General features: G+C 48.0%; 1 protein-coding gene across 1 annotated transcript; it reads left to right on the forward strand.

The window, feature by feature from the left end:
• The first annotated feature begins 13,192 nt into the window (after positions 1-13,192).
• ACTRT2 (actin related protein T2) lies at positions 13,193-24,835 on the forward strand. The gene is given in 4 exon segments (XM_032709323.1): positions 13,193-13,214; positions 24,368-24,709; positions 24,712-24,729; positions 24,732-24,835. Coding segments are annotated over 4 exon segments (486 nt in total).
• The last annotated feature ends 387 nt before the right edge of the window (positions 24,836-25,222 follow it).

Raw genomic sequence — 25,222 nt, forward strand, 5'->3', positions numbered from 1 at the left:
CTCTTCCTACTCCCAACCAGGAAAGGTTCCCTTTGATTTAGAAAATAACTTCAGGGCAGGTGACACTGCCAACATTTCACACTGGGCTCTTGTGGCATTCAGCCCTCAGATTTTAGTGGCCATCAGCTGCTGGGAGTCCAGCCTGGTGACCTGGAGAAGTTGAATAAGATATTTCTAGTCTTTAATTTCCCCCTTTCTGCAGCAGACTGCCTTTGTGTTTTAGCAACTGCTGTTTTCTTTTTAATACTGCATCTCTCCCAAAATCCCTGCACAGCAAATATTGCACCCAAAATATTGCTTTCGCTTCTTGGTGTGGATATTCCAGGTCTGTTCTGACTGATTGCATCAGTGCCACTACTGAGAAAAAAAGCACAAATCCAGGTTCAATCCAAGCCAGTCAGTCCAAGATTTACCCTGTTGTGGAAGTTGAATCTCCTGTGTGAAAACACCATGTTCCTCAGTCATCCTTAGAGCTTTGCTTTTCTTTCCCAAGCAAACCATCAAAAAAAAAAAAAAAGATTTGCTGAAGAAATATCTCTGGGGCAAAACCACAGAGAATTCTAAGGAAGGGAGAAAAACAAAGGCTGAGTGGGTTTTGCTGCTTTTTTAATGAGTAGAACTGTATGAGACAGGTGTTTTTTGGCATCAGAGCAGTGTCAATAAATGGCTTTTGCAGTTATCTAAATGCTTTGGCTGTGCTTGGGCGTTTAATCTCTTGTAAAAGCTGTTTATTGCCTTCTGTGCTGCTCTGCGAGGCACACGTTATCCCTTAAGTATATGAATGACACAATTAGTCCTCTTAGAGACTTACCAAAATACTGCTTATTAAAGGTCAAGCATAAAAATTCAGATGCCACTCGCCTTAATTAAGAGACCCAGCCCTCGTGCACAAAGATCAGTATCAGCCCTGGAGGGAAGTGGGTGCTGGGGAGGATGGAGGGGATGTGGCTCTGGGGGGTAAAGGCTTCCTGGCCCCGTTTGGTTTCCAGGTAACAAATTGCCAGCACCGAAGGTGTTCCTAAAAGTCCATTTCGACTATTAGTGATCTTCTCAAAACAGGTTGTTAACTTGAATATGCTGTAAAATGTAAGTGGCATTTATAGGTGGCATCACAAAGAAGGGGCAATCAAAGCTCATTAACACTGGAGTTTATAATTGCAGATTACTGTAATTTGTGAGTATTCAGGATTTAGCAAAGGGTGTTATTTCTACCACTGGGGGCTAATGAGCGGTGGGAGATATTTACTGTAAATTTATTCCTGTGTTCTTCTTTAGCAAATGATTGGCACCAAATAAAGACTTTGGCCTTTGGTTTGTAGTCAGGAAAAACATCCCAACGAGTGTCACACTGAATTCTGCTGGGGGAGCCCAGACCTTCCAGGTAAATTGGTGCCCACCTGTGTTCACCTGCTTTTAGTCCCTCCCTCAGCAAGGAAGGGAATCAGGGAACCCTGAAATCATTGAGGCTGGAAAAGACCTTTAGGATCATCAGGTCCAAGCATCCACTGAGCTCCACCATGTTCACACTAAACCATGTCCTCACTGCCACATCCACACCTATTTTGGACACTTCCAGGGCTGGTGACTCCACCACTGCCCTGGGCAGCCTGTTCCCATGTTTTACAACTCTTCCCATGATTAAATCCTTCCTAATATCCAACCTGAGCCTCCCCTGGGGCAAGCTAGGGCTGTCTCCTCTCATCCTGTCCCTTGTTCCCTGGGAGTAGAGCCCGACCCCCCCCCCCCCCCGGCTCCCCCCTCCTGTCAGGGAGCTGCAGAGAGGGAGAAGGTCTCCCCTGAGCCTCCTTTTCTCCAGGCTGAGCCCCCCAGCTCCCTCAGCTGCTCCTGAATTTGCTTGTTTTAATTAAAAACACAGAAAATAAAAATAAGACATATTCCTTCATGGCTTTCAGGTACTTGCCAAAGGCAAGTAAGTGATGAACAGAGGGGGACATGAGTTCATGTCTGTCCTTTGGCTCAAAACTTTCTGGTCATCTCTAGTATTTACTGAAAGGAACTCATTTGGTTCCTTTATTTTCCATTTTTTAATTGCAGGCAGCGAGGTAAATAATGTTTTATAACCGTACTTTGATGGGCAGTGCAGGTGGCTCTGCCATCAGTGTTCAGCTGCTGGGGGTACATCCACACTCCCCAGTGTTTGAGCTCAGCCCTGAAATTATTTGCTTTCAAGTAGCATTGGATTGGTACCATGAAAGGCCTGACATTGTCCTGGCCATAAATTAGGAAGGTGTCCTGACCTTCCATAGAGGTTAGAGTTGAGTTACTTCAAGTTTTAAGGATGGTCATAATTAGGGACTTGAGTGTGCTTTGCATGGTCTTTGGGAAGGGTGAATTCAGGTCCCCTGAGCTGGTAAATAACTGTGAGCACTTCTGCCTTGTGCTGATGGAAAACAAATGGGAAAACCAAGAGAAGAGCAGCTTGGGCTTTTGTCCACGGGTCTGTTCTTTAGCACCAAGAGTCACTTTGCTGTAGCCTGGTTCTAATTGCTGAGGTGGATCAAACCTGTGGTCACATTGCCCTGATCATCACTCAGAACTCTCTGTTTCCCCACCCTGGCACTGGAGTGTGTTCAGTGGCTGCAGCTCCCTCCAGCCCAGGGCAGTTGTGTCACAGTCCCAGAGCTCTGGGGCTGCCTCTGTTCTCTCATCCCTGAGAACTCCTGGCTGATGAGTTCAATCCTTCCCCAAGCCTTCTCCTGAGGTTAAAAATGAGTTATTTTTCAAAGCAATGCTGAACTCCCGGGTCAAACCAGAGGGAGCAGTCCTGGGGGGTGAAGGGAAGGGATCTCCTCAAGGCAGAGAGAAAATAGGCTCTGGAGTGGACAAATATCAGAGTATTCTGACAACCAGCCACATATTCAGGACACACCCCAGCTATTTAAAAGGTGAAGACATGTTTCAGCCTTGGAAGCAGTCAGAGGGATGCACTGGGGCTACTTGAGCCTCCTGCCAAGCTTCCAGAGCATCAGAGATCCAGCTCCAGTGTCTGCACCAATATTTGCTGCAGCAAAAGTGAGCAGCCCTCCTAAAACCCCCAACCCAGCAGCATCTGTGCACTCCCAGCCACCATGCCTGGGGAGAGCCTGCAATTGCTGGAGATTTTTTTCTTTGCAGCAATGACGTTAAAAGATGCACCAGTTTTATTTTTTGACTGCGTTCATGGTTCACAAGCAGAAAAAAAAAAAAAATGCAAACCCCCCAATTTAAGTCCTTCAGCCAAAAAAAAAGTCGATTTGCAAAGAAAAAAAAAAAATAGCAGCCAGTGCTGTCCTTGACAGATGTAGTTTGGCTCATTTTAGGAGACATCCCGAAAGGTGAGCTCGGAAGGATGTCATATCTGACTCTTATCTTTGAATCCCAGATACTTATGTTTATTAAAATCAATATAATCCATTAGCCTACATTGTTTCCATTTTTAATAATCTATTGATATATTGCCTGGGCTTTTATGGGACTAAACAAATTTCCTCTTTATGTGCCCTGTAATAGCCGGAGGTCAGGCTGGTTGAGAGCAGTTGCTGTATATAAATGTTTATTTACTGCCTGACTACTGATTGAGAACATATCTGGTCCACAGGCTTCAGATGGCTTTTAAACTAGAGATTTATGGCTTACTTCCTGTTTTCCAGACACAGTACACCATTTTTAAATAAAGTAATGAATGCAAGGTATTGTGAGAATAACAGCCAGGGATTGCCCCAAACTCCACGTTTGGGAGCAGGGACTGTCAGGCCCCCCTCTGTTATTTCACCAGTCGTTTGGTTTCTGTTGGGGTGGCTTTAGGGGTGTTAAAAACCCTTCTCTCTGAGTTGCCTTTGTGCCAGGATGTCTTTGTGCTCTGGAGCAGCTCGGGTGCCCCCTCAGCCACCCCCTGGCCGGGTTGGGAATCTGAAGGGAACAACCTGCTCAGCTTTTGCCCATTGACTTTCAGGCATCTTCCAGCAGCTCCTCTTCTGTTAACCCCCACTTCAGCAAGGCATTTACACTTAGGCTGGGCTTTACACACGGGCCCATGTCCCTGCTTTGTGTGGTTTCTTGCCTTTTTTTTGCTCCTAGCTGACAGCATCCTGCAGAACGTGCTCGTTCCTGAGTCCCTGAAAGGAACTCCTGCCATGGCCCTGTTTGCCTTGGAGCTCTGGCTGTGTGGTTTTTGGACACCACACACGACACAACAATTAACCAGGCGTGTCCCAGCCCTGTGTCCCACGTGGGATGTGCATCCACCTCATCTGGGAAGTGTTAAACATGCTCTAGTCCTTGCTCCTGCCACTTCCAGCTGTATCCCAAGGAACGAGCACCAAGTTGCTTTTAGGCTTTTGTTCTCCAGGAGTGTGATCATTCCTCTCCCCAGCAAAACATGAATCCTTTGTCCCTACATTTTTCACTGCATTATTGTGATAATAGCACTTACTAATATAATATCTTAAATTGGTGATGGCAAACAAATGACTGATTTCATAGCTGTGACAACGGGATCCCTGCAGTCAGATGTTTGCACAAGTTCTTGGTCTCAGGATGAGAATTTCAGTTCCAAATCATAATTTCATACAAGAAAACTGGCCATCATTTAGGACATTCCTGCCTCACAGGGATTCTTCCATGTGTAATCCCCGATAACCCAAATTTCTTGGCAGCAAACGGGCTGTGAGTACGAGAGCAGTGGGCTGGAATTGTCCCCTGGGGGTGGGATCGTTCCTTTGTTTGTTTTTACAATTTTCATTCACCCAGTGAATATCACTTCCCTCTGGACATGATGTGGTTTGGAGTCATTGTTCCAGGGATGTTTTACATCCTTGTGGGAATCTGTTGACTTAAGAGCCCAAGTGCAGCTTGCAGGACTCAGTGATTTAAGTAGACAAACAAGTAGCAGCTCTGCCCCTGCGAGTTGGGGCCTCAGAGCTGCTTTGCCTCATGTGCTGAGCTGGGCTGGGCATCAGTGGGGGGGTTTTCACTGATTGCAGAGTGTGTGCATTCGGGGGGGGTGCATTTATTGCTGTGAATGCCTTTTCTCCCAGACCACTTGGTGATTTAGGTGTCCCCTTGGGGGTCAGGGGCTGGTGACACCGGGACTGAGGGGGCACAGGGGAAGCCAGCTCCCACTTGGTTGGTTGTTATTCCCACTGGCCAGATCTCTGGAGGCTTTTGAAGCAAGTTCTGTCATGGTGTTACTGTGACTGTGCAAGCTGTGGACAAGGTGTTGTGCCTCCCTCCAGCTCAAGGGCAAAGGTTCTGGGTTGCTTTCTTCGGTCTGGGGTAATTGCACCTGCTCCAAAATCCCCAAAGGGAAGAGGACTCGTGATCCTGAACCAGCTGAGCTGCATTTTGCTGTTGGGATATCAGGCACTGCACAGGGTGCTGCAGCAAACAAGGACCAGACCCTCCTGAGGTGCTGCCCTGCTCAGGAGCAGCATCCCCCGAGCTCCCCGGCCGTGTGTGGGTCCCAGTGCTGATGTCTGCCCCTAGGTGATGCTGTTCATCTGTCAGGGAGCCTTCCCTCACTGCGGGGATCCCAGCCTGCCTTTGGCAACAACCGGAGTATTTTGGGGATGCTGCAGCCTGGCAGGAGTTGGGTCAAAAGTGCCAGGAACTCTTTTTCTTGCAAGGAAAGGAGAGCGAAGGGAGGTGGCTGCAAAAGCGTCATGTTGGAGTAGCCCTGACCCACAAATATGGGTCCTTTATGTGATTTTGGTGTTTATTTTTGACTCACTGTTCCATTAAAATGAGTCCTGATGAAGGCAGCACAGGGTGGGCTGTACCTGCCTGGGGGACACAGAGCTTCTGCTCATTAAAATGTGTCACAGCAGACATGACTCCCCAATATTTTGATTGATCACTACCTGGCTCAGCATTTTCTATAATGAAAACAGGGCATTCCTTATGGATTTATTGGCACCAATAAAAAAGCATCAGGGAGGGGCTCGGTGATTCCAGGAGCATTCCCACCCTGTCTCTGCATGGAAGCACCACACTGGCACAGGGAGAATCTTTATTTCCCTTGGATTGTGAGGAATGGATCTGGGGGGGGGGACTCAGAAGGGGCTTTTGGACTCTTCCCTTCCTTCTTCCATCGAGGGCTCAGTTCCACACCCGTTAGACTCAAGTGGAGAGGGAGAGATTTTAAAGGGAATTACAGATGCAATAGGTACTTAACAGGGTTTTCAAAGGCACCTGGGTGTCTAATTCCCATTGATTTCTCATGAGGGAATTGGCCTTGGCTCGGAGGATGTGATTCTCAACCAGAGGCTCTTCCATGTGTGGGTCCCACTGACCTGCAAATTGTTTGGCAGCACCTTGGACATGAATATGAGCACAATTGGCTGTGATGTCCCCAAGGTACTGGATCATTTCTCTGTTTTTACAACACCCATAACATCAGTAAACACAGTTTTCCTGAAGGATGATCCAAGGGGTTCCAAGGAGGGCTCAGCTCCTGCCTGCTTTGGAGAATCCTTGACTTTGATTTATAGAGAGAGCTGCAAAAAGTTAGGAATCTTCCCATTCTCTTCTGGAGCAAAATTTGGGGTTTGCCTCAACTCCTCAGTCACTGAGAGGAGCTTGTTGTGCCAAACTGAGCTGTGGTGGAGTGACCCAAGGCTTTGACACCCCAGCTGAGCTTGGCCTCCAGCATTCCCTCCCCTTCCACCTGCAGCAAGCTGTCCAGCTCCTTTGGTTTGGTATTAATGATTTCCTGGATGACAGGATAATCCAAATTAACCCTTAACTGCCCTGTAAAATCAAAGTAGGCAGGAGTGCACCCGGGGATTTTGGGCCTGGGTAGCAGGGCTGTTCCAGAGCTGTGGCAGCAGGTTCTGGTGTGTCGTCTCCTCCTCCCTCTCCTCATTTTTGGGAAGGGTCTGGAGCTGTGGGTGCTGGAATGAACACTCTCCAGCAAGTGCAATGTGTAAATTTTCAAAAAAAAAATATTCCACATGTGGTTTGTGTTTCAGAACCCGGAAAATATTATGAAAGCAATAAAGCATCCCTGGTGCAGCAGCTGGGGAGGCTCTGCCCCTGTGAGGACACACACTCCCATCTGGCCACGTGTCAGTCTCCAGCCAGCTCGTTCCAGGAGAGCCAGACCCGGGGTCTGTGCTGCCTGGAGCCAGGGAGGTGCAGGGAACAGTGCAGGGAGCACAGGAGCAGCAGCTGACTGTGCCCCCAAGAGAGCCTGTTCCTGCCCAAGGGAGGGAACAAAGACCTGCCTCCATCCATGGGCTTTGTCCTGAGCCCCTGAAGCTGCCCCAGCACCACAGAGCCTCGTCCAGGGGGATGAATGAAGGTCCAGAGAGCACAGGTGCTTTCTGGGGTGTTTGTCACCCACAGTGACCACGTGGCTCACGTTGTTTCCTCGTGGGGATTGGATGTTTTGGCCCACAAATACACACTGACAGACTCTCAGTGGCCTGAGGGGTTGAAAACAGTGTGGAGTCATAGAATCACAGAATGATTTGGGTTGGAAGGGACCTTAAAGTCCATCTGTTCCACCCCTGCCATGGCAGGGACTCTTTCCCTGAGCAGGGTTGCTCCAACCCTGTCCAGCTTGGCCTTGAAAAAGGGCCCAGGAATCATCATGCAAAGACTCAGGAAGGAATAATTACCTGGTGAGGTTCCTGGCAGGCTCTGTAACAGGGTGAGGACATTAGCAATAGGATTCCTGTGCTGTTGTGGCTTCGGATTTAATCAAAGCTCCAGTTAAACAAATCATTGTTTGGGGAGCACGGACACTTCATTTTTTTAATAGCCTGTGACCTGCAGTAGAATTTAGGTTGGGTGTTAATGACCAAAGGTTTTGCAAGTAATTAAATTTGTGGAAAGCGCTGTCCCTGAGAGGCTGAGGGTGTTTTTGAGAACAGGCTTGTGCCTGTGTGTTGCTGAGCCTCAAACTTCAGGAGGAGAGCTGTGAGTAACGTGGACAGGGCTGATCCTCATCAGTCCAGGAGGCTCCTTCAACCTGCTCAGGAGTTACACACACCACTGTGCTCGTGTTCCAGGAACTCAAAATACTGTGAAAATATGGATGTGACCATCTGATCTTCTCACTGGGCAAAATAAGTGACGTGAATATATGACATGAGATTTAACTCATTCACTTCATAGGAAAAGGTTCAATGCGTTCAAGTTGAGAATCTCGTGCATGTTATACATTAAGTTACTCGTGCTTTACAAAGAGGAGGCCTGGGCTATGTGTGTAAAATAGTGCACTCCTAAAATGTGGGTCTGTAATAAGGGCATTGTCTTAGGATTTGTGCACAAGTCATAGTGAACCTGCCTGTTATGTTTCAGCCATTCTGGTTTTTATAAAGTCGTTCTCATCTCTGCCCAAACCTTTGTGCCATCCTTCAGTTGCCTGGTGGACCAGGGTGTTTCAATTCTATTGTTGTGCCTGTTTGAGCATGGTTCAAATGGGAGATGTCACAGATCAAACAAGAAGCAACTCTAAGTTCTGCCCAAGCTCTCAGGTCCTGGCAGTGTCCTGCAGAGGGTTTTCACTTGAAGTAGGGCTTGAGCCCTCCTGAAGGAGCTGCTTTGCCTGGGAGTTTCTCACTGCTGGATCCTGCTCCTTAGCAGCCTTTCCTCCAATAATGAGCACTCTCCTTTAAAAAGGGAGGGTTTGCATCTGCTCTTGTGCCCTGGCAGGGGGCTGTGCTGTGTCACCCCTCACACTGGACAGGAGGGAGATTGGAACCTGGACTGGGCTGGGTGTTGTGGCTCTGAGAAAGGCTTGTCTGTGGCTCTGGGAAGTCCTCAGCCAGAACAGAGACATTAAGATTGTAAAATACGAGGAAAATACTTTATTTTCTTTTTTTTTCAGCAAGAAGAAGGGATGGGGAAAGGTTGTAAACACACAAACTCAGTGCATTTACAGCACTCTGTGCTCCAGCTTTGCATGTGAGGTTCCCCACTGTGCACTGTGTCTTTAAAACACTAATGGCCCACTGAAAAAAAAAAAACACACACCACCAAAAAACCCCCCAAACCCATGACAGTCCACCAGCAACTAGCACACTAACAGGTTCTCATCTGACACCAGTAGGGAACCGAAGATATTTTATTATTTGGAAACTCCATATAGGGAAAGCCAGCCTTGAATCTGTCATTACTCCAAGAACCGCACCTCCCCTGGGAGTTAATTATTTTCTTAAAATGCAACTTGTACTGTTAGTTTAAAACATTCCAACTGTGTTCGCACTCTTTAAATCTTCTGTAAACCTTAGAGTTTAAATCACTTGCAGATAAGAGTAATTCTATTAGAAAAAAAAGGTTCGGTGGAAGGGGAAAGAGAGGGAAATAAAAGGGCATTGATAGAAGCGTCCTTTGGGTGCCCATTGCCCTGTCACCTTTAGAACTTGGCAGGAGCTGCAGCCCACAGTAACTTTATAGGTCCTGGCACAGAATGAAACAAAATAGGTGCATGCCACATTTTCCTTCCAAAAAAAAGCCGGGCAGAGACTTACCTCCTTTGTGAGGGGCTGAACATCTGAGGGGCACGTTAAATTAAACCAAAAAAAAAAAAAAAAAAGGAAAAGGTTAGTGGGGCTGACAGGTCAGAGCCTTTCCTGGGCTTCTATTTTGAAAGAAGGTACTGGGCAAAGGGCTGGGATCACCTTTGGGAGCTGCAGGGCTTGGGGAGGTGTTTAAACGCTGCCGCGAGGTTCGAGCACCTCAGCTCCTCTGGCTTTGGCTCCTTTCGCTGCTTTCGTGGGAATTCTGGGGCATTGCAAGTTTAAAAGAAAGAACTCCTTGCTGTGGGTTTGCCACACGAGTGAGGCAGGGAGAGGGTGATGCTGGGTCTGCCTGGGCAATCACTCGTGTGCTGTGCTGGCCGGGCTCCGAGAGCTCCAGGGAATTCGGTGGTTCCAGAGCTCGGCTCAGTTCTGGTCCCTCTTGCCCTCCCCAGCCCCTCTTTCTCTGTGTGATTTGTTTGGGCTGAAAATCGGCTTCCCAAGTTCTTTAAGGGCTGTTTTTCTCTTTTAACCAGTTTTCTTTTGCAAGGGTGTCTTGGCTGAGCTGTTCTTTGAGTCAGAGCCTGTTCCAAGCACCCCACACCTGTGAGAGCTGTTTGGAAAAGGAGGGAGATGGGCCAGGCAAAGAGCTCACCCCTAGTGATGCTGTGGGACACTGGGACTTTGGTGGCACTGCTGTAGAAGAAGAGATACCTCTGGTCTATGGTGATCTGCAGAGGCACCTTTGATGGTTGGATGTTGCCTGCTGGGGACAGACACAAGTGGTGAAAATTGTGTTCTCTGGGAGCCAGCACAGAGTGTCTGAGTGCTCCTGTCACCTTCTAAATACTAGGAACTGTCACTTTGTGAAGCAAATCCAACCCTCCCCTCTGAAACCCCCTGGATTTGGTGGGGCTGTCACACTTGGACAGCCCTAAAACTGGAACTGACCCCCAGCCTTTCACTGGGGCTGAGGGCTTGGATAGAAGGAGCCCCAGTTCCCCCTGAACAGTGATTTGTGCACATGAAAGCACTGCACAGAATCATCTTCTCCTCTCAAGCCCTCAGAATCTCAGCTTCCCCCAAATTCATTGATTATTACCTGCTCAGGTAACTGTGGGGCACATCTGGCTCCGAGATCCCAAATGTGAGGCCCTGCACCAGCAATATATTCTGTGGTTCTGTGATACACTGATTGGAGTGGCTCCAGCAGCAAACTAAATCTCAAGGTCTTGGGATTTGTCACTGGAGGAAAAATGGCCCCCGAATTTTAGAGTTTGAAAAACTTGTTCTGCAAAGAAACACCCGTGATGGAACACGTAGGCTTGTCCAGTGCTCCTGCCTTGCTTTAGTGGGTGCCCTTCTGGGGACCCCTGACCTGAAGCAGGGGAGGTAACAGACTTCTGGACAGTTCTGGAGCCATCAGGCTGTGGGGGATGAGGGTGAGGGTTAGACCTGCACACACGGGAGGTGGTGGATCCTCCCTCGTGTCTGGGTGGGTCAGTGTTGGCCTCACCCTCCTCCCTCCATCCCAGTTCTTCTGCTCTGTAGAAACACCTCCCTCCATCCCAGTTCTTCTGCTCTGTAGAAACAGCACTGCTAATACAAGCAATGAAAGAATTTCATCCCCCCCAGAGTAGCCTTGAATGAAAATTCTTGCACACAGGTTCAATCAGAAGAGATCAAAAATATCTTCTGGAGTGATTTGTGACTTTCTCTGGTTCCCTTCAAGCAAGTAAAGCATTTCCTACAGAAGGATTCTAACACAAAGCACAGAATAGTCTTTATAGAGATGACTATCAGAGGAGAAAACACTCATGATTATGTTTTTAGGCAGAATAAACGTGTATAAAGGACAAATTTCCTCTTAAAGCTGAACTGTGTGTAATGAGACACAGGAGCCCACTGAAAATAATGAGCTGTTAAAGAAATAAACAGTTAAAATAATAACAAAAGGCTAAACAGCTTTGGAAAGACAAAAAAAGGGGCCAAATGTGATATAAAGGCATAGTTCCTTGCTTACAGAGAGTAAGGTGATCTGCTTGAAGTGCACAAACCTGAGAAGCCCTGGGTAATATCTCTGCTCTTTGCACAGTTTACCCAGACAGGCTAAAATGTCCTATTAATAATAATAATTTGCATTCAGAGCTTGGAAGTGCTTTGCAGACTCAAAATCTCTCTTTCAAATCTCCCAAGGAATGGAAGTGATTCCCTCTGGCAGCTCTGGGGCTGATGCACAAACCTGCCCGTGCTCCCAAGGAAGGTGCTGGTGGGATGAGGGGAACCTCCTCGAGCTGTGCCAGGGGAGGTTCAGGTGGGATATGAGGGAAGATTTCTCCACTGTAAGAGTGGTTAAACACTGGAACGGGCTCCCCAGGGGAGTCACCATCCCTGGAAGTGTTCAAAAAGCTGGAAAGAGCTCATTGCTGGATGCTGCCTGCTTCTTTCTTCTCACTCAGTAAAATTTACCCACTGGCATTAATTCCCATCCCAACTTAAAGGGAATTTCTCATCCTACTGGAGCATAAAACAAGGAGTAATTAGTTTTAATGTATCTCCAGCCTCTTCAACAGAAAAGAAAAATCTCCTACCCTTGGCTTTCCTTGGTGGGACCAAGCCTCATTAAGGTTCTCAAAGTTGAAAAAAAAAAAAAGGCAGATGAAAAGAAATGTGCTTTGTGTGTGAGAGAGAATTCCCTCTGTGCTTTGCTTTTACCTGCTTTTCTCTTTGGTCCCTTTGAGTGTTCTCCCTTCAGAACACAGAGCAGAGCTGGGTGTGTTTGACAGAGCAGATGCTTCACAACAGCAAACAAGTGCCAGAGAGTCCTGCTGAGATGGGGCAAAAAGGCTCGTGGAGCTGGGGGGAGAGGTGGAAAAAAGGTTTGTGGAGCTGGGGGGAGAGGTGGAAAAAAGGTTTGTGGAGCTGGGGGAGAGGTGGAGAAAAGGTTTGTGGAGCTGGGGGAGAGGTGGAGAAAAGGTCTGTGGAGCTGGGGGAGAGGTGGAGCACTGTACCTTACTGGAGAGGTGAGGCACCCAGGGAAGTCCATCCCTGTGCCAGCTTTCCTTGGCCATGCCTGCAGAAATGTTAAGTGCTATTTTTCACTTCTCATTCGCTTGTTTTTGTTTCTTTTCCCCTCCTGGTCCCATTCCAGGACTGTTGAGTGTATGAGGATGCAAGTAAAGGGACATTCTCTGTTGCCTTAGTTTTGTCAGTTGGAAAGCTTCAAAAGTTAATATTTACATGAAATGTTCCACAATTCATCTTGCTTGGTGCCTTGTTTGTTTAACATATTGAGGTGATGGCTGTATTTATTTTTCTAAACTATTTACACCTTAAGGTACTTCAATTTTAACAAACCCCATCATTCTCCAAGCCCTTATCACAGTTGTTAAAGATTTTTTCATTAGTTCTATAATTACACCCTTTAAAAACATGTATAGGTATTTCTCACTTCAGGACAAGAAAAGGCATTTTAACATAAAAGTTTTTTAGAGTGAGTAGAAAATCAGACTTTTTGGTGGGTTTTGGGCACTCTGAGGGGTTTCAGAATAAAATACATTTCAGATGCTCCTGAAAGCATTAGAACATTTAATTCCACAGACCGGTTCTTCAGCCTGCAGAGATCACTGCAGCATCAGGGGTTTGTACCCAGGGCACAGCCTGACCAGGTGTGTTCTCCTCAGGACTGCTGAATTCCTGGGCAGCTCTGCAGGTCTGGGGTTGGCTCCATGGGCTTCCTCTGCGAGGGAGGTGAGAGGTTCTCAGCACTGGCTGAGAAGGAAGAGCAGCACTGCATGAAATAACATTCTAATCAGAATTCCCTCCTCACTTAAACTCTGTTTAGACGGACAGTTAATTTATCTCTGTTTAAGTGTGGAATCAATCCATCCATCAAAGCCAGGAGAGCTAATTAGCTGCAGTCAGAGCAGCCCAGCCTGGACACACTGCTGGGTGTGGAATGCCTTAGGAAACTGCCCAGGGACACAGGGAACTCCTCCCTGCACATGCCCCAAAGCTGCCCACGAGGCTCAGGCAGGCTCTGCTGCCTCTGCAGGCACTGGCTTAGCCAAGCCTGGCTCACACATTGCTCAGGGATGAGAGGATTCCCAGAGGGAATCCAGGCCAGTCCCTTCCCCTCTGGCAGAACCTGAGGTGGAGGAACGTTCTGCACGTGCAAGGGGAGTTTGTGGGGTGGCAGACTGAGCCCAGAATGTTGTGGGCACTGCCCATGGCATCACTCTGAGCTGGGCTGGACCCCAGCCTTGACTCCTGGCTGCTGTTGGTGAGGGACATCCCTGCAGAGGAGGGGTTTGGGGTGAGGATGGATCCATTCCTTGGGATTGAGGCTCCCCTGTGCCTTTGGAGTGATTTGTGCCCTTGGTGCCGGGGGGTTCCCCCAGTGCTGCTCTTGCAGCAGCCCCAGAGCTGGCTGGGGATGGTGCCATCCCTGGGCATTGTTTTCCACCCAGTCCCTGCTCCCATTAAACTCGGTGTCCATTAAATCCCAGCCATAAAGGGGCTGATGCTCCATTTGCCACGCTCCAAGCCAGCCTGCAGTCTGGGTTTTCCCGACACATGTTCCACGTTAGCTGTTTTCATTGACTATGAATCCATAAAAATCCATGTGGAACAGAGGGTACCCAGTGCAGCCATGTCTGCCTGACTCCTTCCCATTCTAATTGGGTAGCAAAGCTGTTTAATAGAGTCTGTGGAGTCTGTTTAACTACATTCTGCCAGAACAATGCTCTATTCATGTTCTCAACAGAACACTAGTGATTGGACTAATATCTTTAAACTAGAAAACAAGTCTTAATTGGAACAGATGCTGCAAATACCGATGCAAATGGCCAGCTCTGGTGTGATCAAAACCAGGTCCAGTCCATTGATTTGTTTTTAATAGCAGCTTTCATTTTTTATTAGTGTACACAAACCTCACTAACACTATACAAAAAGTCAGTAACAATATTCTGAAAAATCATCTTGTTTAAAGCAGACTCAGCCCTGCATTGTTTCTGGCAAGGTGCTGTTAAAGGGTTTCCGTCCTGTTTTGGCAGATCAGGTTACTGAAACACTCTTCTCCACTTTCTTCTCTTCCAGAGTTTGAATAATCCCGGTGATTTTCGTAAAAAAAGCTCTTGCTGTTACATTTAATAACCTGTTTAGATATTCACTGACGTTGCAAACAGACATCCAGGTTAGATTAGGCTGAATAAACCCCCAGTCCTGGTGAGGACGTGTGTGTTAGGTGGGGACTGGCCTGCTTTTGGTACCTGCTGGAGCAGAACAGAGCCACTCCCAGCCAGGGACCTTCTCTCATGGCATTTTTTGGCCTGGGCAGGCCCTGAGATATTGAGAATACGATGCTTTTTATGCTGAGAATAAAAACCTTCTGGGATTTTTCCAGAACAAATTGGTTTTGTCTTGAGGATGTGTGAGCTATTTGATAGTAGCAAGAATATCAAAACCACTCAGAGCAGAGAGGAATTTGTTATGGCACACCTGGCGCTGGGGGTAGTTTATGGGTCTGTGTAGGCAAATATTACCTCAGTAGCTGCTACTTAGAACTGGAAAATATTGACATATATATGTATGTGTATACTGGTGGATGTTTAAACTGACTGTGAGGATAAGATGCTGTTTCAGTCAAAATCCAAAGAGGCACTGCAAGCAGGAAAAGAGCAGGAGATGGCTCTGGTCCCTGCTTTCAAATCTGTGGCTTTGTACTGGTTTTTATTTTGGGAACTTGGTCTCCTTTGGCTTTGCAAGTGAATGAAGAGGCTTTTCAGACATGGGGGTGTGTTCCCTGCTGCCCTGGTGAGGCACAGCCGAGGGTGTGGGTGTGGCACAGGGAGAATGACCCCAAAATATCCCCAGTTGCAGCTCATTTGGAATCCAGAGGGTGGTGCCGGGAGATGTTTTGGGGGTGCAAAGCTTGGATTTCAGGCAGTGGGAGCCTGTGAGGAGGCTGCTCCATTCACCCCCCCACCCAGAGGTGATGGACAGGTTAAATTCCAGGGGATAGACAGGTTAAATCCCAGGGGATGGACAGGTTAAATCCCAGGGGATGGACAGGCATTGTGAGCCCCAGCTGTGCCAGACAGAGGGAACCCACCCCCTCAGGGGTGCTTTGGGGTGTCCCAAGCACAGCAAAGCTGCAGCTTGGCTGAGCTCCTGCTGAGCTCCCAGCAGAGCCAGCCCAGCTCCTGGCACAGGCAGGGCCAGGGGATGGTCTGTCCTGGCACAGGCAGGGCCAGGGGATGCTCTGTCCCATCAGGGGTGTTGAAAAGATGTGACATTTGAGGAGGGCTGGGCACTGATGGGATGAAAACAAGGCTCCTCTCCCGACCTACTGCGGGTCTGGGGTGGGGAGATGAGACCTGGGTGGGTTCCAGGAGGGGCATCCCAAAAGAGACCTGCACTGACCCTGGGAAAAGGAGGGCTTGTCAGACACCCCCAGCTCTGTAAGGGAATGGGAGGAATTGTGCTCGTTTGCCCAAAGAAAATTCAGTTCTGTGGCTCGATGTATCAAAAAAGAATCTTCTCCAAAAGGGCTGCTATGGAACCATCAATGGCAGCAGGGAATTGGGGGGCAGTGGGGAGGTGTTTGAAAGTTGGTCTCTTTCTCGATACAAAAAAACTTTGGTTTAAAAGCAGCTCAGTACAAAAGCAGTAAATTTCTCCTTTTATTCTAAAGAACATATAGAATTCTATAGGCTTGTAGCCAGAGAACTGGCTTGGATTTAGGTATTTAGATAGTTAATGTGTGAATGTATGAATTGATGAAGCCTACAGATAATTATTCAGAGGCTCTAAAATAAATGATGCTCTGAATAGATTTGGTGAGCTCTGTTACTTTTATTTGGCTCTAATACTGCTGTAGGTGTGTGTAGGAAAAGAAAAAAACCTGATTATGAGCAGCTTGCTGACAGTCACTGTCACTGCCTTAGCTTTCATTTTGCTGATTTTTGTGCTGAAAAATACAGATAATTATGGTTTACCACACTCCTGAGCTCTCTGTACCATGGCCAGCAACATGAGTTGCTCCAAGCCCTGTCCAACCTGGCCTTGGACACTCCCAGGGATGGGGCAGCCAGAGCTTCTCTGGGCAACCTGTGCCAGGGCCTCCCCACCCTCACAGGGGAGAATTCCTTCTCAGCTTGAGGCCATTCCTCTTACACTTTCCTACTCCAGTTCTGAGCCAGCAAATCCAGAAGGGCTTTTGCAGGAGGGGAGTGCAGAAGGCTTTTCACCAAAGCCAGGCTGGGAACCAAGTCCGATGGTAACTTGGAAAACACGGGTTTTTCCTCTGAAACCACTTCCTTCTTTCACAGGGACTGGACCCACCAGCCAACAACACTCAAGCAATAACCATTTTGAAATATAGGTGAAAATTAAAGAGAATAAAGATCCCTAAGCCCTGGGAGCTGTGAGGAAGGCAGAGGGTGGGAAGTGCTGCAGGAGCAGGACTGAGCTGTTGAATTGCTGAATTAATCAAACCCGACCAACCAGGCTCCCCCTCCCCGGGTGCTGAAAGGAGCCCGGGGTTCTTGCATTGTCTTAGTGGTTGCTCTCTGCTCCCAGATGGGCAGATAATAATGTTGGAGATGATTTACTGCCCTGCACTCGGTGTTCTGGGAGTTTATGGAGATCAAATCACACAGTGAGCTGGAAAACCCTGCCGGTCGTGGCGGCTGTTCCGTGGCTGCTGCTGGCAGTGGGACCCTCCTGGCGTGAGGGGGAGTCTGCCCTGTTCAAACAGCAGTGGAGGCATCACGGTGTAGTCACTCCCATCGTTAGGCCGGTTTTGCTAGAGAGGAAAAAACACCCACAAATAATAATTTAAAACAATAAAATTAGTTGTTTCCTCGCTGCGTTCAGCAAAGAGCTCCCGGTCCCTTGGGGAAGGAGCCTTTGCAACACTGTGAGGTGTAATTGTGGGTTCCTCCCCAGTTGTCTTTATTCCTGAATTTAGGTGCCTTCCCGACAAGGGTGTCCTGGGCCAAGTTTATTAACCTCTGATCTGCAAGCTCAGGGTGAGGGGTAAAAAAATCAGTGCTTGGGAAGGACAATTTTCTCTTTAAGGGGTTCCTGAGATTTTAGTTTTGAAATTAAACTTCTTTCGCAACACATCCCAGACTTCAGACTTCTGGGCTGATTTTGCAATCACTCTTCTGGTTTTAGTGATCTTTGTTTGGTACAAAAAGAATTTGAGCTGCTACCTAAACATCCCAATCCAAATCTAAACAGAAGAATCGAATGTGAGGGTTTGCAAATATTCAAGGGAAACCCTTCAGTTTCTATCCAGAGACAAATCTAATAAGCTGAGAATAAATTAATTCTACCCCAGCTGAAACCAGGACATAACCTGGTTACTTTTTATTAAAGGAATTTTTAGTGACTACCATGATCCTTCTGATTACACCCTGATTTTGCCTAAAGAAGTTGCCAATTGCTCGTGATTTTTCAGCCAGAGGGATCTGTTCCTGCACTCATCCATCTGCATTAGGTGCTTTTCCGGTTTCCATAGTAACTGGGCAATTTAACATATCTGGCCTTACAGTATCTTACAGAGAAATACCATGTCCATTTTATAAATGTGCAGCCAGAGGTGCAGGGAACAAAGTGATTTGCCCAGGGTTACAGAGTTCATCTGCAGCTGAATAGGGTAAGAACATTGCTTTTTCCAGGGCTCCAGGAAAATGCCTGAGCTGCCAGGCTGGCTGTTCCCAGGGAGGTGTTTGCTGGATCAGATCAGCTGAAGGTTGTGTCCCAAGTGTTCTTTTTCTCAGACTTGGAAAAGAGACTTTCAGAAACGGAGAGGTTGGGGTTTGAGCGGCGCGGGGCAGAGTGAGTAATGAAACAAGAAATCAAAACTTGCACGTAATGTATTCCTGTGGCATGCCAGCCACATTCCTGGGATAAATAACTCCCAATGAATAATTCAACCAGCGTCATCAGCAGGGCACAGCAACGGGATTGGTTTCTAATCATTTGGCCTTTTCCTTCCTGAAAAGTTCAACCCACATTCAGGCCCTGATGTTTTCCAGCTCGGGGTCTGGGTTTTGCTTGTGGCTTGGCCAGAGATGGCCCAGGGTCAGGTTTGTGCTGAGCACCCTCACTTCTCCTTAAAACCTAAAGAAGCTGCAGGGATTTGGCCTCTTACCTGCTGCAAGTCAAAGCCACCCTTCAAAAAAAAAGAAAAAAAGCACCTAGAGTCTCGAAACCTTGTGAAAATAGGAAAACATTGAAAGCTGTTGAGGAATCCTGGATTAGCTGAGCACACACCGAGGAGGGAAAGGCTGGTGGCCTTTGGAACAACTTCTCACATTAATTTTCTTCCAATGCTGACAGCTTTGATTTATTGCCTTGAGGCTGGTTAGAAAACACCCAGACATGAGTGAAGCCAGGAGTTATGGAAAGAAAAGGGAAATCTGGTAAACACAGTGATGGATAGCACTGGTACAGACACTGCTGTGCCCCCAGACATTTGCTCCCAGTGAGGACGGGTGTAGAGCCCTGGCAGCACTGCCTGGAATTGCTCCCATAGACCCACCAGAGAGGGAGCTTCTCTTGGGATTTGCTGCTTTATCACCTGCCAGTGGAGTTTTGGTGGTGATTTCTGCATGCAAGGGGCTGTTTGAGATCGAGCTGGTCACTGACTGTCTGCGCTGGGGGAAAACCAAATTTGCAAGTGCTTCCTCCTCAGAAATCAAACCAGCTGATTCTTTCCCAACAGGAATATGGTGAAATCATTTAAGGAGGTTTCTCTTGGCCACCAAAATTGTTTGCTGAGGATCCCTGGCTGCTCAGGGCTCTCCCAGCCCTTTGCTGTATCAAATTCCTGTTTACAGAAGAAGAGCTGGTCCTGCAAACCCAAACGAAATAGCTGAGGAGCAACAACATCCTGAAAGTTACCTTTAATTTCATCAATGGCTTTAAATATTTAGAAAGTACAATGTAAACATATTTAGAGCAGGCAGACAACCTTCTTGATGCCCAGAATTGCTGGGATGTATAACAGTGAGGCAGCTCTGGGGGTGTGGAGCCCTTTCAGACTTTCCACCAAAGTTACATATTCCCGTGTCGTTGCAGCTCTTCCTCCAGGCAAAACCACTGGCACCACGTCCTGAAATGTTTCTCATTAGTAAACTTTTCATAACCTCCCAAACTGCCCTGTGGGTGCCAGCTGGAGCTGCCCTTGGCCGGGGGCTCCCGGGCTGTTGGTTTGGCCGGACCCGGAGGATGTTCCGGACCAGCTCCCGGGACATGGGACTGGGTTTGACCCGAGGCCCTGGCCCAGCTCCAGGGATCCTGCACAATCCATGGGAATGCTTTCCACTTGTCGCTTCCATCCCTCAGACCCAGCTTTTAGCAGTTTGCTCCCCAGTCTGAGTCCTGCAGCCCTTGGACACGGAGCTGGTGGCACTTGGCCCTTAAAGTAACAATGAGATTCCAGAGCGGCTCAGGGAGCATTTAATGCTGAACTGACAGCCTGCCAAGGGTGAGAGGGCCCTGCTTTCCCTTTTTACCACTGTACAGCCTCAAAACTCCCAGCAGCTCTGATTTCTGTGCCAGAGGCTCTCACCTGCACGGACCCAGAGCCGGGGGGTGACCGGGCACAGCTCTCCCAGCTGGGAGCAGATGTTGGGGCTTTGTGCCACCCACTCACCCCAGAGTGCTCTGAGCAGGGGGTGGTGCCCTTGCAGGATGACAAGAAGTGCTGTCCTGCTGTGGTTTCCATGCCAGATGTTGGTGTTTGTGCTGGGAGGGGTCAGTGCAGCCCGGAATTGCCCACTGGAGATGCAGGAGGTGATGAGGGAGGAGGCTGCAGGGGTTCAGGGCTTGGGCACTGCAGCAGCACAGAGCTGGAGAGTTATTTCAGAGTGCAGTCACAAGGCCTCCGTTCTTCCAGGAAAGGTTAATTTGTGGGTGGTGATTGGAGCCCAGGTTGGTGAAATTGTTTAACCTGATTCAGAGCATTCAGAAAATTAAAAAATATAAGTATTTCCCTGGACTTCTCTTCGTTTTCAAATAATCCAGACTATTACCTTAAACATATAATTTTTCAACCAAGACTTTTGTTTAGGCACAGTTTATAGCATTTCCTAGGTATAGATCTTATCTGCTTTTCTCCAGCATGGAAAATAACAAGTGAGCTCTGAGTAGTTCTCAGATGCTGAATTCCAAAACATTGGGATTAAATTTGAGTCCCAGTGGGTCCTGCACCTTCCCAGTTGTTCATCACTTGCAGGGTTTATTACATTTTAGATGATACTATTAAATCCAGCCACCCCTGGAGATGCTGGTTTGACTTTGTGAGTCTGAAGAGCAGAAGGCCACAGAAGAGCCCCCAGAGCTGCTCCAATTTAGCAACACAGTAATTTAAGTTTCCTTTAAAAGAACAACGATTGGAACCTTATTTACATTTCAGAATTACTTTGCAAATTTAATTTCCCTTCCTCCATATCTTTTAGGACTCCAAAAATCTCCTCTTGTTGCAGCTTAAGCCCATCTCCAGCACGTGGAGATCAGAGGGAAACGTGTGGCCAGGGAGGGCTGAGCTCCTGGAGCTGCCCATCCCTGGGCTGAGCCCTGACAGGGATCCTCACACACACCTGCTGGGCTGGAGCAGGGAAAACCTGGGCTGCAAGGAAAACTCAAAAGGAAGATTTGGGCCATGTGAAGCCCATAAAAATGAAGGCAAAAGGTTTCAAAAGTACATGAAATCCAAAGATAGGGTTGGATTTTTTTTTTTTAAATGTTTCAAAAATGTTGAATAGTAAAAAAAAAAACCCTCAACAGGAGTTTAAATAAACACAGGCAAGTGAGTCAGGAAGATGATATAAAATCATCAGGAAAGGCTGAGTTTGTTTTAATACAGGGATTACTGTAAACACTCGGAGTGCATGGTAACAATTTGTAGCCCATGTGTTTTGAAATATCATAACTGGTGTCAATAAACACATTAAACTTCGACTTCAAAGAGCTCTGTGGATGTTTGGAGTGTCAGGAAGACATTGCAAAACGGGGATTTGGGATGGAAACGTGTATGGGAGCAATCAAACACAGCTCCAGTGTGAGGAAAGGGATCTTGTCAAGCTGTTAGAGTTAAGCATCTGTGATGGTGATTATTGCTTCCTACACCCAGAACTGCTCCAGCCCCTGAGCTCCTTCCCACTGTCTCCCTCTCCTCCCAGCCTGACCTGCCTGCTTGTCTCTCCCACCTGCCCTGTCTCACTTCCATGGCTGGATCCTTTGGAGCAGGGTTTGTTTCTCCGGTCAGGGAAAGCCCGACTGGTTTCGGGCACTGTCTCACTGGGGAGCATCAGCTGGATTTGGGTCTGTACCAGGATCACTTGTGGCACATCCCCACGTTGTCCCCACAGGCTGAAGGGCTGAGTGGGGGACAGAGCTCCTTTGTGTTTGCAGTGTTGTGGGAATTACGTTATTCCCACATTTCCAACGTGTCTCTCAGCTTTGAGTCTGCCCTGGCACAGCTCTGGCCATTCCCAGGTCCTGTCACTGCCACAGAGAGCAGGGATCAGAGCTGTCCCTCGGGAGGGAGCTGTGCAGGACCTGCTGGCTCGTGGGATGGATGTGCTGGTCTCAGCCCAGTTCCTCTGGTGTCTCTCCACAGCTCCCAGAAAATGAACCATCTTTCCATTCCTGAACGAGATCTTGTCACATCAGCACGAGCCAGAGCACGAGGTGAGCACGAGGTGTTTTTGATGTCTCACATTGTCTCACCTGTGAATTCAATTTACTGCACTCCAGCTAAACACCAACAGCCATTTCCCTTATTGCAAACCCTGCAGTCCCCAAATTAATTCACACATGCCCTTTTTAAGGTGAGGTGTGACAGAACCAATCTGAGGGAGCAGATGAGCATTCCCATGTCCGGGTTTAATCATCCCAGTCAATATTCCCTTGTTTTAATGCTCAGGCTCATGTTCACAGGGGAGCCCCTCCCTGTGCCCCATCCATGTGCACAGCAGCCAGGATGAAATGGAGCTGGAGTGGGATGTTTGGAACAACCCCTGGAACACGGAGGGCGCCTGTTGGCATTAACAGAGCAGCGTGTGTGGGACATGGAGCACACACTGGGGGATGTTCACAGGTATTGAGGGGGTGGGGATGGTGCTGAGGTGGCATTAGGGTTAACATTAACACCAACCTGCTGGAATGGAAGCAGGGTGGAAACAACAGACACAGAGCTGGTGTTTGTCTGGGGTATGAACATCCCTGTGCACAGAGGGCACTTGCCTGCATTTCAAACTGCTGATTAATCCCTGTCTTTGTCTGGAATGTGCCCCTGGTTCATAACCACCTCCCTGCAGCAGTTGGCACCTCTGCCATGGGAGCTGCAGGAAAGGGTAATTAAGTTTAATGGGAGCCACCCTTGCTTTGAAGCTGCCCTGGCTTTAGGGCCACAAGGAGAAGCAATTAAACCCCGGCAGCCACGGATTCCAGCTGAAGGTATAGAGTGATTTATTTATTTTTTTAAAGGAAATTTCCCCTGTAAACGGATTTGGATTGTCAGATCTGATTGGATTCAAAGCTGCAGAAATTTCCTTCTTTGGGAAATCTTCTCTTGAAGCCAAATGAAATTACTATTTCACTTTTGTGATTTCACCAAAAATCAGTCTTTAAATTAAGTAACAAGGACAGGGAAAAATATTCCAGAATGCCATAATCAGTGCCAAAGATAGTTCTAACTATTTCAGCATAATTTCTGGGAGTTTCCCATAAAGGATCAGTTGGAAAAGGTCTCATTCCAGTGCAGACATTATTTGGAAAAGCAAACTGGTAACTCAGTTAATACTTACAGGGAGGTGAAATTGTCCTAATTTTCACCAAGCCTTGGAAATATTTGCAGAGTCTCAGCTAAGCCAGAGGCACATGTGAAAATCTCATTGTTTTTCATCTCTCTTCCCCTCCACGGAGTTTCCAGGTGTGCACACACTGCAGGGATGCAGTAACTCCTGCCTTGGAGTCCTGTGGGGAGCAGCACACCTTCTCCAATGGGAGATTCTTCCCTCTTAAGGTTTCTGGGATACCTGGGGTTCGTATTTTAAACCGGCTCTCCCATTATTTTTGACCTCATTAAAAACATTTCCTTTAGAAACCCAGCAAAACCCCAAACAGAATCCAAATATAAATCAATGCAAATGCAATTACTGTAACCGACCTTCCTCTGTGCCTCAGGGTCTGGAAAAATCCATTGATTCTCTGCTGTAATTTATCTGGGAAGTAAGAACACCCCGTTTCACTTCCAAGTCCGAGCCCTGAGTCAAACGCTCCGGATCCTGGAGCAGCTGCAGGGACTGGGAGTGAGGAGTGATGGGAATGAGGAGCACTGGGAGTGGGGAGCACTGGGAATGAGGAGCACTGGGACAGCAGTGGAGTGGTGCCTATTTAGCACTGGAGGATCTGGAAGGTTCTGGAGATGCTCTGCCCCAGCAGCAGAGGGTCAGCCCCTGCCCTGGGCAGGATGGCTCCAAGCTGCCAGGAATCTGCACCTGGATCTTGGGTGTTATCTCTGGTCCCTCTGTTGGGTGATTTCTGCTGTTGTGGGACACCCCAAATGCCAACTGGTCGTGTCTGGGGTGAGTCACGATGACTGTTCTGTTGTGGAAGGAAGTCAGACCTAAAAGGGTGTTTTGTCTTTTACTTTCCCAGTGGAAACTGGGGCAGTGACACCCTGGGATGACATGGAGAAGATTTGGAGATGCCTCTATGAACAAGAATTCAGAATGAAGCTGAGTGAGAGGCCAGCCCTGCTGAGCCAGACCCCCTCAGTGCTTTGTGCCATCAGGAACAGGAGGGTGAGAAGATGTTTGGGTGTGTCTGGGTGCCCTGTCCCTGCTCTGCCAGTGCCACCATCCCTGTGTGCCCATGCCCAGTTGTCAGGGATGTACAGGAGAAGCTGTGCTCTACTGCCTTAGATCCCTGCCAAAATATACAGGAAAAGCCTGAAAAGCTTGTGTGTGAGCACATTCTCCCTGATGGAAGGGCTGTCAAGGCAGGAGGGCAGATATTCCCAGCTCCTGAAGTGCCCACAGAGGCAGAAATCCCAGGGCCAGGGGTTGGGAGGAACCGCCCAGCGTTGTGAGCAGATCCAACATCCAAGTCCAACATCCCCAGGAACCTGCTCAAATTGGGCAGATTGACCCTTTCCCAAGGTTTCAAGGAGAGGCTGCTGAAGAAGCTCCAGGTAGGAGTTCCCAACACAACTCATGTCCAGGCTGGATGTGCTCCCTGTGGATTGTGCTTCCATGCTTGGCAGCTTAAGAGCATTTAGGAATATGTGGATTACCAGGGGAGACTATAATGAGGTTGGACCAACAGTACTCCTGAGAAAATGCTTTTGAACATTTTGGTGGGACCATCCAGGATTTTTTTTAAGTGCCAATCTGAACAGCTGGAGAGCAGTTAATAAATCAGTACAAAAATAATTGATTTATAGTAAGTGATTTTATAGCTTAGTAAAGAAAGCTCCCTTGTGCATTGGGTTGAAGAAAGAGTCCTTGTTCGGAGCATTTTTGCCATCCAAGATGTTGGTTTTAATTCTAGAAATGTGTTGATCCCTGCTAGAACTGCAAACAGTTTGTCAGACTTTTAAACACTTGAGAAGGAGCCCCTGCACTCCTGTGCCCGCGGGGACTGGCTCTGTGCCACTCCCTGTAAACTGCCAGGGAGGGCAAAGAGCCCTCTGAGGGGGAACCAGGGGCTGCTGACCCTTCCCCACGGCCCTGGAG

This window comes from Chiroxiphia lanceolata, chromosome 22 (assembly GCF_009829145.1).
Source record: "Chiroxiphia lanceolata isolate bChiLan1 chromosome 22, bChiLan1.pri, whole genome shotgun sequence".
NCBI classification, from domain to species: Eukaryota; Metazoa; Chordata; class Aves; order Passeriformes; family Pipridae; genus Chiroxiphia; species Chiroxiphia lanceolata.